General features: G+C 40.2%; 1 protein-coding gene across 1 annotated transcript in view; it reads left to right on the top strand.

Moving 5' to 3' along the window:
• The window catches only part of cntnap2a (contactin associated protein 2a), a gene marked incomplete at its 5' end in the record, with an annotated part of 327,084 nt that overhangs the window by 258,470 nt on the left and 52,519 nt on the right, over window positions 1–16,095 (top strand). Inside the window, 2 exons of the mRNA XM_080515381.1 lie at window positions 8,134–8,290; window positions 11,563–11,690. Coding sequence (XP_080371507.1) covers window positions 8,134–8,290; window positions 11,563–11,690 — 285 coding nt within the window. The remainder of the gene's footprint in view (window positions 1–8,133; window positions 8,291–11,562; window positions 11,691–16,095) is intronic.

The raw sequence follows: 16,095 nt of genomic DNA, 5'->3' as shown, positions 1-16,095 counted from the left end.
ATGTTTCTGCGCTCGTGGGATTGTCTATGTTTTGCACATCTGTTTGCCTCGTTTTACAACATCAAGTACAAACAGCAAATTACATTAGAGCCCATCAAAGTACTTAACAGTGTCATATGGAACTTTTTACCAAAATACTTTTTTTTTTCTCACAATTAACTCTGTATATTACTACAGTCGAAAATGTACAATCTTTACTTCCATGCTTGACAGGATCATATTTGGTGCCATGTAGTTGCATATGCTTGTGATATCAACTTACACAAGATGTACAAAACTGGAGACCTTTAAATTACTTTAGGGTTTCCAGATCACCACTCATTACAAGCTCTTACAGATCACAGGCATTTATGATGTTGGTATGTATTGTAGCTGCTCATAGATCAAACCAAATAGGATAGGCCGGGAGGGAGGGCTGTGTTTCAAATACAACGTCAGATCAGGATCAGAGCGAAGGGAGTTTGCAATTAGAATGGATTAAAGGGCAGATTATAGTGCAACTAATGAGAACATAAAGAGATTAGATGCCAAGAAAGTGTTGTGGAGATGGACAGATATGGAGAGAGGGAGAAAAGGACCGCTGAGACCAACTGATATGAGGAAGCAAGTAAAAGGTGTGCAAGGCAGATATGCGAGAAAGAGAGATGGAGGGGAAATGAGCAGTCTGGTAAAGTGAGAGATTCAGGACTGCCAAGAGAAGGAGGAAAGACATAATAGGAAGACAGATAAAGAGAAGGAGGCCGCTGAGACCACGAGATATGAGAGAGCAAGAAAGAGGTGGAGAGCATGAAGCAGAGAGAGGCCTAAATATGCCGGGGCCTTAGAAGTAGGGAAAGTTGAGGGAGGGCTGGGAGGCAGAGGAGGTCCTCAAAGTAATTTGATGGATAGGTGGTTAGGGAGAGGCGAAGGATTGAGACAATAGAAAGAGACAAGGGAGCTCGGCAAAGTCTCTGAGACAGATTAAAAGGGGCAGAGAGGAGAATACACAGGCACACATGCACTTGTACAGATAAACAAAAGGACAGAGACAATGAAAGAGGGACACAAATACTCTGTCTTTCTCTTCCCCCCCATGCACAAAACTCACACTGCATTATCTGTATTTCTCTGGAGTGATTCCAGGGCATAGCTAATATGCCTCACTAAAGCATCCCCACTAAAACAGAGATGTTGAGTGGATAGGAGAATAACAGACTTGTGAGGGAGGCATCAGGAACTGTCCTCAACAAACGCCGATGGAATGGAATAAGCAAGGCAGAGAAGACTGTTCTCTGAAAAAAATACGAATTGATTTTTGACATTGTGTGAAACCTGTCCAAGATTAGAGATAAAACGTGCAACTCTGCGTGTGTCCTTTGTCCAGACCTCCTAAGAGCGAGAGCATATTTGGTTCAAAATCATCATCTTTTGTTGCTGATAATCTTAGCTTTATCACGTTTTTTTAACTTAACAATAGCTGTGTTGTTAGAAGAGAGAGAAAAACAGTATTGATTCATGTGAAAACCCCCTAGAGCACCCCACACATTTCAGAATAACAATTTATATTCACTATCACTTGCCCGCACCTGTGACTATACTACTATACTATACTATACTATACTGTACATTAATGTGCCGTCTCCCAGACACCTGTCAGTCTGAGCAGATACACCAACACTTCAATAATGGTCACTCTTGTAGGTAGAACCACTCCAGAGAGGAGCAAACTGAAAGGTGAGGTCTGACACTGGTTTATGAGCAAGCCAAATCTTAGGGCTTTGAATGCCATTTTGGCATTTAAGCTCCAATTGTCTGCCTTTCTTAAAAGCCAGGATTTCCCACACGGGGGACATGAGCAACTGAGCATGTCGAGTGCCATTTTGGATCCGCTGACCTTTTGGTTCACAGTCTGCCTATTGTGGGTATGATCCCTTGATATGATAAGTGTGGGTCAGGTACTTGTTGTGCTATGTGGTGGCACTTCTTATGAACATCACAATATGAGTGTTAGAATAGGTCCATGCTCTTTAAACTACTTTGTCCCAGTATCTTAGCTGGAGAAAGACTCATTGGCCAAAACATAAAGACCTAAAGACAGTATTCTGACTTCGCAAATCAATGCAATAGATTCAATTTATTATCTTCAATAACCAACAATCCCTTGTAATTAATAACAGCCAATCATTGCATCCACATGAAATCCCTCTTAAATTATGTGATTAAGCAGCAGCAGCATAATGCTGTGGTATAGACATACAGACTTGTCCAGAGTTTACCTGGCCCCAGGCCCCACAGCCCTAATTGGAGTAGTTAGCACCTCATAGCGAGAAGGTTATTGTGTGGACTTTGTATGTTCTCCCCATGCTGAGGTTAATTAGTGACTATAAATTTCCCATAGGTGTGAATGGGAGTGTGTGTGGTTCATTGTCCCTCTGTGTTTGCCCTGTGACGGACTGGTGACATGTCTCGGATGTCTGCTTCCTTTCACCCGTAGTTAGCTGGGATCGGCTCCATTGCCTGAAACCCTGAACATGGCAGCTCTATAAAAGCTGTATAGAATATGTATGGAATATAGAGATTCACTGGATCCTTATCAAATTGGTCATTTATCAAGTGCACAGATTTATAAAATGTATTTTTGTGGCAAACAACTAAAACCTCTGTTACTTATCCATGTGCAATCCATTCATCTTTCTAAACCAGGGACCTTTTGGCTAAAAGCTGAGAGTGCAAACTGCTAAACCTCCTTCTATTAATTCTAAAATGATCTTGTGTGTTGTGTGAATGTGTGTATTTACTCTAGCTTTCTGTTCATCAGTCTTCAAAGTACAGTCAATTCACGCAGTCCCTGGTACACACATGTGTGTAAATATCTATCACATTGGTATGCCCGGGAGAAACACGCTGAGGTCTACAGTCGTCTTCCCTCAGGTCAGTGCTAATGCTGACATTGTGAGTGCAATTTTCTTCATCTCTGTGGCAATCCATCAGGGTCAAAAAGCTGCTGTCACTCAGACTGGGGGCCACTTTGGATGGGATTGCTTGAAGAAGCATTGACGGTTGTGAAGAGAAGGATGAAACTGTAACATCTCCGATCACTCATACTGTATGTTCCTGCTGTTTCTTTTTCCATTGCTGTCGTTCTGCTTCATGCTGTCATTATTCTTATCTCACAGCACCCCTCCTGCTTCTTCCACTCTGTGTCTCTGTCTTCCCGTCTGCTGCTCGATCCGTCTCTGCTTGGGGGAAATAGGAGTCTCTACAAAACGCCGGCGACATGATGAAGATGTAGACATTAACCTCTCTGGATAAGAGTGGAGATAAATAGGGGAGTGTGTCGACGCGCGTGAATGTGTGCATGCTTTCTGTGTTTTTGGAATAACAGATAAACCCATCACAATAAGTCGTGTTGCGCGGCTGTCCCCAAGGACGACAGAGGAACACAACCCTATGCCTTATCAATCTGTCATGTCTGCTTTGCTCTCCTCCTGTGAACATTTACCATGTTTCTTGGGGGATTTGGCTGTGTAAGAGAAAAGAAGGGATGACGATGGATGTGGAGAGTAAGATGACACAAACAGAATATTTTAGCTTCGACTGTGAATATTTGGTTTCACAGAGAGTTGTAGTTTATTACTCGTTGACAATATTTCTATCTTTTATGTGCAGTCTTCGAAGGTAATTTACAAGCCGGGGTAATGGTTATTAATACAACAGTACTGCAAGAGCAGGCCAAAACACTTTTGACAGTCAAATTATCAAAATGCATTTACCGATTAAAATCCAGAGTGGATCATTTAGAATTCTGTGTTACTTTCTGTATATGAGTGGATACATTTGGATGCATTATACAAGGTTAATGAAGGGCTTCATTATCAACAGAATATAATCTCATGAGTCTTTGGAGTTTCTTAATTTTCTACAATTGGTAAAAAAAAAAAAGTGGTTTTTTTTAGTTTTTTTTCCTAATCCAAGTCATGAGTGAAAATGAACACAATGCTCTTAACCTAATCCCACACAAACAAGTATAATATCTTATGTCTTTGTCAAACATATCCATTACAACTTTCACTGCGCAGGGTAAATAATTTAAATACACCCCCAGGGTAATGATTAATGCATGTTGTAATTTAGTGTTGCATAGTAGTGCATTGGTTAGCACTCTGTGAAGGCCACCAGTTTAACTCCAGCCTGGAAATATTTGTAGTTACTTTGATAAATCTGCTTTCCATAATCAGAGTTGTGATTCTTGATACAAGAAAGGATGGCTGAAGATTGAAAATAATAAACAAAAAAAATAAGTGTGCAAATAATATGCAATAATAATATTTTAGGAGTATCATCTGAGGGATGCAGAGTGTTGTGGTCCCAGTATTGCAGTGTTTACGTGTTCTCCCTCTGGCTGCATGTTTTTTTATCTGGGGAATATGTTTCCTTCCCATCGTCCAAAAACATGAATCGGGAGTGGCCCCTGTCCAGGGTGTGACCTGTCTCCACCCATAGTTGTCTGAGATCAGCTCCATTGCCCTGCGAGTTACGAGTGCAGAGACATTCTTACCTTTTAAAACACTCAAAGCTTTTGCCTGTGCTTCTCACAAAGACGCATCTGCTGATATGCTTGGAGCATCACAGGAAGAAGGTCTCTGGAGATTTAGAGTCAGGAACCATTAAGCTGCAGTTCTGAGAGGCCGCAAAGCCATCAAGCCCAAAGACTTCAAATATTCACGTCCAGAGATTCATTTACTTCACTATGAGCAGCATTATGAAGGAGAAGACATGAAATATTAAGTGGTTTGTGTCTGAACAAACTTGTGACGTGTGCTGTAGATTGGCTCACTTTTTTATGTCAAATATTGCACAAAATTGATAGATTGCAACTTTTCACTAATTTCTTCTCACCATTACGCAACAGGCTGAAGATATAAACACAAGTCATCTAATCCAAGACTGAAAAGTACCTAAATGACTCCAGCCTCAACAATTAATTCAGATAAAGCTTATATAGAATATTGATGAATGGATGGAAGAATGGATGTGTTCATGGGCTAAAGAGGGTGAGAATCCAAAGATGCATCACAGGTTTATAAACACAGTATTATTTTCATCTGCTAATCTAGAAAGGCTAGGGTTTCTTTTGTTTTTTTTTGTTTTTTACATTTTCTGATCATTGTACTGGCCTTTGTTCTTTCTACTGACGTTCCTGTTTTCCTCATTAGGTCAACAATTGACTTGATGGGGAAATAATTCCATACTGATAGTAATGACAGTCAAAAGAATACAAATTGGACCCAGTTGAAATATACCCAATTATGATTTTATGTTCACAATTAGCTGAACATTTACTGGAGCAAGTTTGCATCTCTCTCACTTTCACAGCTTTATTTTTTCACAACATTTGCTCCATTCATCAAGTTTATATAACAGGTCTTCCTTCAGTCTTTCTCACATTAACAGGAACGCACATGACCACCACTTTTAACCCTCTTACCAATCATGCTCCAGTGGGACTGAGGATAATTATGGTGCACCTGTTTTCCAAGCCCAGGACTTTTCAACACAGAAGTCCATGTTCTCTCACACACTCGTACTTGCACACAAAAACATGCCCCTGAGCCTCGTGTTGGCAGTGCCCTCTCTCAGCAGAGCTCCTTATGAACTCTCTGCCAGTCTGATTCTATCTCTCCTTCCTCACATCTTCATCCATCCATGCTGTCATGCTCTCATCTCTCCCTCCACCCTCCTCCTCCTCCTACTCCTTCTCTCCACTCCTGAGTTGTTTGTGTTGGCAGAGCAAACCGAATCACACGGGAGACCTAAACTGGCAGAATACAGAGCTCCCATTTCACCTGATGCCCTGCTGTTACTCCTACACAGCTTCTCCCCTACTCTTCCTCCCGCCACTCTCTTTACTTGTCTCAAACCTCTCCTCACTATGAAAAACATAAGTTATGAGAGGGTTTGAGTGGATGTTTCTTTTTGCATGGGATTTTTTTTTCCCTTCCCTGCTTACCTGTCAGAAAGCAAAGGGGGGAACAAGACAGGGACCAAGTGTGTTAAGCTATGACAGAAAAAGTGAGAGGCCAAGCAGAAAGTGACGAGATGAGACCCTGGGCTTATGGGAGTGTTTCTGCACTTTTGCACACAGCTTGTTTTTGTTCACTTGAGTGTGCGTCCCTTTGTCTCAGAAGTGACACAAGGTGACTTCTGTTGTTGGAATGTGAATGCCAGAAATGTGAAAAAGGCAGCAACTGCATATTTTCTTTTTTCAATATTTTTTTTTTTATCCCGTAAAATTAATCGCCATTGCCTTTGCAGCTCTGAGTTACTGAACACCCACATATTGAAGAAGGGTCCAACCGGAGTAAGAAATAATTTTCAAACACAAAGATAAGCCCAGCTTGACCGTGACCTGCTGTTGGCGTTCATTGAAAACCGTTTGACTTCTGCTTTACAGGCTAAAAACTAACTGATTCAAGATTTACCGCCGGCATGGTACTAGACACACATCTCTCTGCATGTTCATTATTTAATAGTTCAACAGGTAGTTGACAACATACTGTTACTCTCACTACTATAAGTATTTATTGTTACACTCGTGTATAATTATAACCTTCCACTTTATTTCTTTACCAGTTTGAAATACCACCCCCTCTTCAGATCTTTGCTCTGTATTATCAGACATAATTACTGACTATGACTCCATTATCACTTGACTCAAACTAATATCGGGTCCATGCCAGAGCTTTATATGCCAGCCTGTCCTTTGTTTGCTCAAGAGAGACTTCTCTGCACGCTTTCTCTGATTATAGAGTGTTGCTTTGTTCATGTCCTTTGTTTGAGATTTATATTTATCTTTGCCTTCATTGTCATGCTGGAACTACAATTATACCTGCATACATAATTTTTTACATGCTTAATGTGGCTTTTGACCAGTTTGGAGGATGCTTTACTTATCAACCATCGGTTGGGTGTTTCCAGAAGATGTTCGATGATACTACTGATCTGTAAACTGTGATACCTGACGTAAGACTTGATGCTCAATAGAAGTACAGCCACAACGCACACGTGCATTTTTTTTTCCATCCACATAAAAGAGGAGGATTATGAAGTCTCTTGAGGAAGCAGCATTAATCCTATTGACAATGGCTTGTCTGAACAGTGGCTTGAAGAGAGATGAAGCTAATTCTCTTTATGAGGACAATAAACCCACAGGTCACTACACACAAACACTCACAGACACATCTGTGGCTTCGCTTTGCTGCAGTTTAGTCATAGTTCAGAAAATCACAAGTGTAATCATAACTGTACATCTCGCCTCTCAATGCAGTCGCGCTGCAGCAAAAGTCTGCTTCAATCCCCTTCTGTGAAAAATGAGGCTCAAGAGATTTCATTGTCTCTGAAGGAATTTGACAAAGTGATATTGACATTGCAGCTTATTTTCCCGGAATAAAGAGGGAAACGTAATATTGTTTCTTTCTGTCTTGCTACAATTGTGATATATTGCCAGCCACCAAAATATTTACACCTATCTCACTGCTTAGTTACCGTCCCTTGCCAGAATACATTATCCAAGGCAAAGACAGCAATATTGCATTTCTTATTGAAAAGCAACAATCCCTCACCTTTTAGCCACTCATTAGGATGCACATTCAAACCTACGTACACAACCGCATATGCACATCTGCTTGTTGATGTGCACACATTGTTCACTCGAGCAAATTATATACAAAGGAGAGAATGAAGTAAAAATACAGCGTTGACATTGTTTGACACCGTAATAGAGCTCTAAAATCACAGGTGTGATCTATGACTGAGTGCGCCTGCCAGTCTCGGAGGCATTTACCATCCAGCTGTGTAAAACATGTTGAGCAAATGAATTACATTCACCATGCAGCTGCTCGTTGCCAATATAAATCACATTAATGCAACAAAAGCCTCCAACACTTACAGGTTTACCAATTAATCACCTGTAATTAGAAAGAGTTTGGACAGTTTAGCAGGAAAACTTTATTTCTTGCACAAAAGTTTGTGCTTCTGGCTCTTTTGTGGTTTTCTGTCACAGACACAATGAGAATTTCCGCGGTTGAACATTGAGTGATCGCTTAATTTCTTGAGAATGATTTACATTTGTGTTTGTTTGTGTTTGGTCTCCAGATGGAACCCCTTACACGTGGTGGGTGGGCCGGGGCAGCGAGAAGCACTTTTACTGGGGCGGTTCGGGACCTGGCATCCAGAAATGTGCCTGTGGCATCGACAGGAACTGCACGGACCCCAAATACGACTGCAACTGTGATGCAGACGCCAAACAATGGTAAGTCGGAACATGACATTGAAGTTCAGCCAAGACTGACAATTACAGTGTGGTTAATTTCCTCACAGCTCAAGTTTTTCATTGACTTTAATTAAAGTCTTCAGTAACAGCTTTAATTAAGTTAAAAGTCAATTGAGAATAGATTTTAAAAAAATTAAGTAAAAATTTAAGTGACTTGCAAACTAAATTGCAGTTTTACATCATTCTCGACTCACAGATGTCAAAAATGTATCTCAACAAAAACCTGATTGAATAGCATGATGTTGAAATGAAGCACCCGCATGTATCACATATCATGTTTGTCTTCAAAACGCACACATTTAGGCAGATTTTGAAACAATCAGCCTATAGGACCAGAGTTAAGTTTTTTCAAGCTAATTTGTATTCTACAATCTGTACTGTCTTTAACTTTATCTTCATTACGATCATCCCAGGACGTCATCTATTCACTGTCTATTTTGCTTTTTTTTGGTGTTATGTTTAATTAGAAAACTAGTTTTCTAAATGTCCTTCCACTTTCTTTACTGTGTAGCTTGGCTTTATATCGTTTCCTAATGGGTCATGAGGAAGAAAACCTTCTTTATTTAAGTTAAGCATCATAATGTCTGTGGCCATAAAGTCTTAGGAAGAAAGCTCATTTTACAGTCACTTTAAATTAAATGTAATTAAATGTGAAGAAAGGCTTGATTGAATGTATTTACATAGATTTCAATCTGGAAATGTCACTAGATCGATACAAGAAACTGCTTTCGGGGCTTTTTAGACAAGAGGAGCTGAGAACATCAGCAGGGCGTTAGCTTGCAAGCCTTTATTCGAACCAGAAGAAACCAAGAACCGTTTCCACTGCCAGAGCTTTTGGTTGTGGGGAACAGTTCATGTTGCTTTTGAATAGGTAGTGTCGTCCTCACTCCTTGTCACAAATGGACCTTTTGTTGACATCAAATAAAAGCTGTATTAGTCGAACATGAATGGAGCATGAGCCACCATCGTGTTCAACAGCCTGTGTAAATAGTAGAAAACACATTTCCCAGGTGAAAAAAGTCCACACAAACATTTCATATTATAGGTTATGTTCCATAATAGACAAAGCACTTTTTCACTTTCACAATCTTGCATAAAATAACATGAATCCATAAAAGTTTTAAAAAGGGATTTTTTTTAAAAAAGCACTGGCATTAGTCACAAAAGCACCATAGAGGCCGACAACAAAATGCCAGGCTTGTTGAATCCTGTTATAGATTCACACTGACCAGCAAAAGGAATCATCGAGTTTGGGGGTAAAATGCTCAGGTGGAGGATCTACACAATTGTCCCCCAAAGCTGTGGGATCGAAAAACATCTTCCTGTTTCAAACCATGCTATGACTTTTAAAATTATCTTTTTTTTAATTGTTATAACCTTGATATGTCAAATGTTAAATGCTTTTTACGTTTGTAGAACGTTCTTTGACATAAACGCACATACAGACACACAGAGTGGTTACCACAGGGCACGTGAACAGGGCATGAGTTAAACCCACTGATCCACAAAACCCCCTGAACCGAAAGTCTATAATGACAACCCAGCTCGATCTTACAATGCTGATGTGAGATTAGTCTTAATAAATGATCAGCGACAGCCAAAGATGCGTGCACAACACATCGAATGAGTTTTCACCACCCTGAATTAAATATATGCTGCAGATCTGCTGCAGTCTGGCCTGTATTACCACTAACCTTAGAAATAAAGCATCCTCAGAGTAGCAGTGAGAGGTTGTGACTTTTGCTCCACAGCTGTTCAGGACAACGTTAGTTTTTTTTCATTCCGCTAATAGGCCCACTTACCCTCTCAGCTGGTCAAGAGAGTTGGTTAAACTTCTGTTAAGTTCACAATATGCAGTATATGCCAAAGTATATTCCCTAATGTATTTAAGTCTTTCCATGAGTATCTGAGTAGAAATAAAACAGTAAAGGTCAGTGTGTCTATTAAGAGCCCGTGAATCACTAGTACATCTGATATGAAAGAGAATTTCATTCTGATTTCATCTTCCACTAAAAGACTGAAGCTCTACAAAGAACAAATGGCTTGCAGTTATTATCTTGACGCATGATCTGTACTTTAAAATTAAAGAAGTTCTACCTGTGGAAATTTAGATGAAACTAGTGCCAATGCTAATGCTTGCAATAATCAGTCAGTGCCGATTGTACCCGAGTTGGAGCGTCTGATGAGGTGTCTGAATTCAAAGGGAAGAGTGACTGAATGATGGATGCCGCCATCAGGGATGTGTTTATTTAAGAGGGATGTTTGCCTGCAGAACCAACAGTTTGTGTTTCAAAGCTCTTTTAGCCAGCTGATGGATATTCTCATTAAAGCCAATTGGATTTTTGTGTGTGTGTATGTGTGTGTGCGTGCGTGCATGCGTGCGTGCGTGCGTGTACTGTATGATTGTGAGTAATTACTGAGGGTTAGTAAGAAGAGGTGATTTCACTTGCTTTCATGCCCCCCCCCCCCCATCTCTCAAACTGATGGTATTACAAATAAGCACCACACTGTCTTATTCTTGCTGTTAATATTTAATTCATTTATTCATGAAAATTCGATATAACTGTTCCCTCCCATTTTCCATGTATTTTGTAAAACACACACTATTTTCGCAATACAGATAAAAACATCTGCTCTGCCAGTGAGATCTCTCGCTGTTTAATGTCCAAACAATTATATTAATTTGACTACTCAAATGTACTGAAATCAACAGAAGTGATATACATATCAAATCCGCTGCTATGTTTGAAGCAGTGTTATTATTCTAGGCATGTGCACAATTCATATACTATTATTGATTAATGTAATCTTGCAATGATTAGATGCCATTGTTTCGACTGATTGATTTCCACTATAGAGATACTTTCAAGCCATGCAAGCATTCCACAAACAATACTTTGTCAATTGTCAATTTGATAGCAGCGCTTTGACAGCTTCGTGTATGAAAAAGCTGTCATATCGATGATATCTTATAAATGGAGATGACTTTGTTGCAGTATCCATTGTTCTATATAAAGTCATATCCATGTAGTGATATTACACCTGACACAGCAATTAACTTTATGAAAAGGTCCAGACTGCCTAATGCAGCTTTCATTCATCCATCTACTACACCAGATCATCCAAGGAGGGTTGGAGCCAATCCATGCGCACACATTCACTTTCATGGGCAATTTATTGCATGATGCCACAAACAATGACTGATGATTAATGCAGAGATTTTCCTCACCTGTCTGTGTTTTAACTCACAGGAGAGAAGATTCTGGTCTCTTGATATATAAAGAGCACCTGCCGGTCAGCCAGGTTGCGGTGGGTGACACCAACAGGCCGGGCTCTGAGGCTAAACTGACTGTCGGACCACTCAGATGCCAAGGAGATAGTAAGTATTGTGTCGCCGATATGCATCTAACCTGCTGTGTGGTTATTGTGGGCTTCGGCTCTGATCTTTAGTGTTTGATATGATGGAACATGATGAGTAAAAACCATGTCAATGTCAATATTGAGGATTGAATGAACAATATCCATCGAAGCTTGCATGTGTAGACCATCTGAAAGGTCTTAACTATTGACTACAGAAAGTTTTGAAAAGGCAACTTTGGGAACAAACAGTGACATTTACCTTTAAAAAAAAAATCTTTGAATGTTGCAAAAGGAACACCATCGAAAATAACTTGACATTGGAGACAGGCAGCGAGGTTGTGCTGGAGAATTCCAAAGTCTATTATATACGTAAAAGATTTGGCAATATAACCAAGAGCGAGATCACGCTGAGCTTTTGGGGTTATCAGTGTGAACTCAAATCAAACATCAAACTTGGCTGCACAGGATGACTAAAAGCTGCTATGAGCATTCTTGATCTGCTGTGGGTTTAAAAGGAACCATTGAGTGAGCTTGGATGACTGCGCTTACAATTGTCTAATTGAGAAGATATATATGTGTTAATGACCTTCTGCAAGTCAGTCGTGGAGAGGAGTGATTTCAATATTGAAATATTTCTCAGTTGGTTTTAAAGGTATGGCTGCGTGACCTTTAGTGAGGATCTCATCAAAGGTGGAGCCAAGAGAAATCCTCCAGTCCCTTTAATACATTGTCAGTAGCTTTTGAACAATCATCCTGAGTAAAGTTATCTGAAGTATCGGGACACATTTTTGCAGAGAAAAGGCAGCTATCTAGTAAAAAATGTAACTAAGTTGTGGAAGCCTCACTCAGACTCTTGTCTGTTAAGATATTTCCTTCTGATCCACAGAACTACCATCTCCTATTCAAAGCTTCAAAAGAAGAGTAAAGACTGAATAACATAGTCATGAGAATATTTCATTCCCTGTAACCTATTATAACTCTTAAAGTTTAGGAAAGCCAGTCAGAAACACTGCTGGAAAGTATAACTTTTGTCTCATGATGATCTGTGCTTGAAAGGTACTGGTTTCCGGTCTCGGAGTCAGTGAAATGGGACAAAGTTTTCAAAGTGTGTGAAGCTCGATGCACTGTAACCTTGCTCAACTCAAAACTGTCGCAAGACTTTTTTTTTTTCCTTTTCTTTTTGTGCCAGGATAAAATTACACGCATAGAAGCCAAGTCAGTTTCAGCCGTCTTCATCACTATTGATGTATTCAGGAATGTGGCGGAAGAAAATGGAAAGGTAGCACCGGTGAGCAAAGTGCCAGGAAACTTCGAATGATAGCTGGCTCCATTTATGCACAGTTGAATTACTACCTGAATAGGCTATTTTAAGTGGCAGTTGCATAATGTGCAATTCACTACAGCTGCAATGGGCTCTAAGCACTGACAAGTATTATATTATACACGCGTTAAAAATGCTCACTTGCAGGAAATATGAAGAGTAGGTGTTTAAAAGTTGTTTGTCATGACTCACATTGTCTGCTGCACTTGAACTGCTGTTATGGCAGAGCAAAGTCGGTCATACACATCCAGAGGAATTTAAAGCATCGCTGCTGCACAACACAATGACCGGGTTACAAGGAAGCCGCCAGGATTGTAGAGGTCACAGAGGTACCATCTTGGTCTGAATATAAGATGGGTGCATTTTTCCTAGAAACCGGTATGGGAAGGGAAGAAAAAAAAAGGGAAAAAAGGTTGTCTCATATTATGAGCTTAATATTGAACCTCTGTTGTTATGCAGAACAAGCATAACGATGACCTCAGAAACAAAAGGAACATGCTGGACATAATCCACGGGCACCCGACTGAGCCAGTAAAATGTCCCCAGTGAACGGTGTCGAGTTGGTGATCATCCCAGAGGAGGCTGGGTGTTATTAACGAGCCATTCAAAGGCTTTAAAATGCTCCTCCTTTAATGCTTTGGATTGGGGGTGTGAGTGAAGTGCTGTGGGAAGAGCTGGTTATACCAGAGCATGAGAGTCACGGGAACCCTGACGACATTGGAGGCTGTTTGTTGGACCGTATGTCGCCTCAAACCATCTGAGAAGTTCTGCAAAGTTGCCCCACTCATGTGTCCATGTATGTGTCAGTGCATGCGCCAGTGTCCCCCTCATCGGTATTTATCAAATGATAACGACAGCTGTTAAATTCCATGTGTTTTAATTATCTTTATTTTACAACAAACAGTCAAAATCACAGCAAACAAGATTTGGGCTGAAAAGCCTGTTTTTCCAGAAAGGAAGAGTCGTCCTATTTTCAGACCAACAGAGTATATTCTGTCCCCAAAGAGTGTAATCCAACAAAACTACAATAAAAGCCTACACTTAATTCCAATAAAGTGCCGGCTGCGCTATATCACTTTAATTAATTAAAGTATGGTACAACGGGAACTTGCACAAATACTGAAGTTCAAATAGAGAGAGTAAGAGCTTTGTTCTTAGTTATCTTCTCTCTCTTTCTAAAGAGCAATGTGTTGAATGTTTCAGACCAAATCCCAGTCGAAATGAAGGATTATCAGCGTGTCTTTGGCTGTACAATACAGTCAAACATTGTTAGCCAAACTTTTGAAAAGTAGCCTCTTTTGACTGTCGCTGATGGCTTGAATGGGGTCTTAATTAAAAACTATCGTAAGAGAGAACACGAGAAAACACTTCATGCATAGCGGAGTACAATCAGGCCCATTGTTATTCCGGGGTTGCACTTGAGTGTGAAAGTAACACATTGCTCACAGTCACATTGTAGAAATCCTTCAGAGAACGTGTTGCCTTATCTTGACTGTCCTTCCTCTGCGGAATATTATTCTGCGTGTGTCCTTCTGTGGATTTCTGTGAATTCAGTAACGTCTGCAGGCACATGTATTTGCACTGGTGTGTTCGTGTGTGTGTGTGTGTGTGTGTGTGTGTGTGTGTGTGTGTGTGTGTGTGTGTGTGTGTGTGTGTGTGTGTGTGTGTGTGTGTGTGTGTGTGTGTGTGTGTGTGTGTGTGTGTGTGTGTGTGTGTGTGTGTGTGTGTGTGTGTGTGTGTGTGTGTGTGTGCGTGTGTGTGCGTGTGCGTGTGCGTGGCCATACAAAAGTATCTGCACTCTGTTTCGAGACTTTCCATCGACAGTGTGAACTCATCTTCTTATCCTTGTATTCCGTTCAGTCAAGTCCCTGTAGTTTAGGTTGTTTCTTAGGTAAACATCAGACGTGAGATACTGCAGAAATCACTGAAAGGCAGTTTAGTCTGGCTGCTTTTTCCTCTCGTCTATTCTCCTAATCAGTGTTAGCACACCGCTCTCTTTGGGGACTTTGGGTCAGCCGGGAGACGCACTGATTCTGCAGTACAGTGATACCAACCACCCGCCTTTCCATGCAACTCATGAGTGTGTGCTGTTTCACTTTGTCCTGATCGTACCTGCGTTGTGCACTCCTGCAGTGGGTTTGTGTCAGGTCAGTGTGGATTAATTGTATCCCATTCCTCATGCCGCTATTGTACTCACTAAATGGAAACTTTCTCATTCTGATTCCTATTGAGCTTTCACCCAAACTCATAAAAGTCAAATGGATAATGAAAACCTTATCCTAATGGTGTAAAGCCACACAACCATAATAAGTAGCTGCCATTATGAAAGTATACTCGGTGGCTGCGAACACTATTTGCTCTGTGGGACCATGCTCTATTTATATCTTATTATCAAGAGAAGCTTGGAAATTACACAAGCTGAGGTCTGGAAACTTGTTGAGACCTGATGTCCTGCAGAGGTGGCAGGGATAGAAGTATTTGTTGCTTTACTTAGATTTTTTTTCACTATCTGTACGTGTTTATTTATTGTTGTAGCACCTTTTGTCATTTTTATGCCCGACATTTAAATATAAATATCTATATTTTCTTCATTTCCATGAGAACGATCAATACAGTTATTCACACTGAATTTGCAGAAATTGACACATTTGAGTCATCAAGTGACATTAATAATGTAAAATCACGAATAGTGTTCTTTAAAAAACAAAAAAGTACTTTCTTACTTTTATTTGAAAAAAGTAGATAATTCTGAACATTTAAGTTCCTTCTGGTGCATCGTCAGTCTTTTTCATCAGCCCTTCTACTTAAGTAAAAATTGTGAGTACATTTTCCAACTCTGCTGTCCTTCTTCTCAATAACCCAACGTCTTCTTATCTGTAGGGAGTTTTTGATGAATCCAAGCATGTTTTTTTCGTCCTAATTAAGCTGATCATTTACAGTCTCAAGCTCAAAGTAATTTTAAAACATCAATCGCATCTATCTAAGTCCATAATACCAAAGACAACGGCGTTAAACCTGATTTAAATAAGCCGCCCCTCCATTTCTATTTTCCTCTCTTCTGTTTTACTGTGAACAGTAAATGACACAGTTTTTGTCATTGGTT

Source organism: Blennius ocellaris (genome assembly GCF_963422515.1).
Source record: "Blennius ocellaris genome assembly, chromosome: 19".
NCBI lineage: Eukaryota > Metazoa > Chordata > Actinopteri > Blenniiformes > Blenniidae > Blennius > Blennius ocellaris.
Note: the sequence above shows the minus strand (reverse complement) of the source record. Positions and strands in the feature narration are given on the sequence as shown.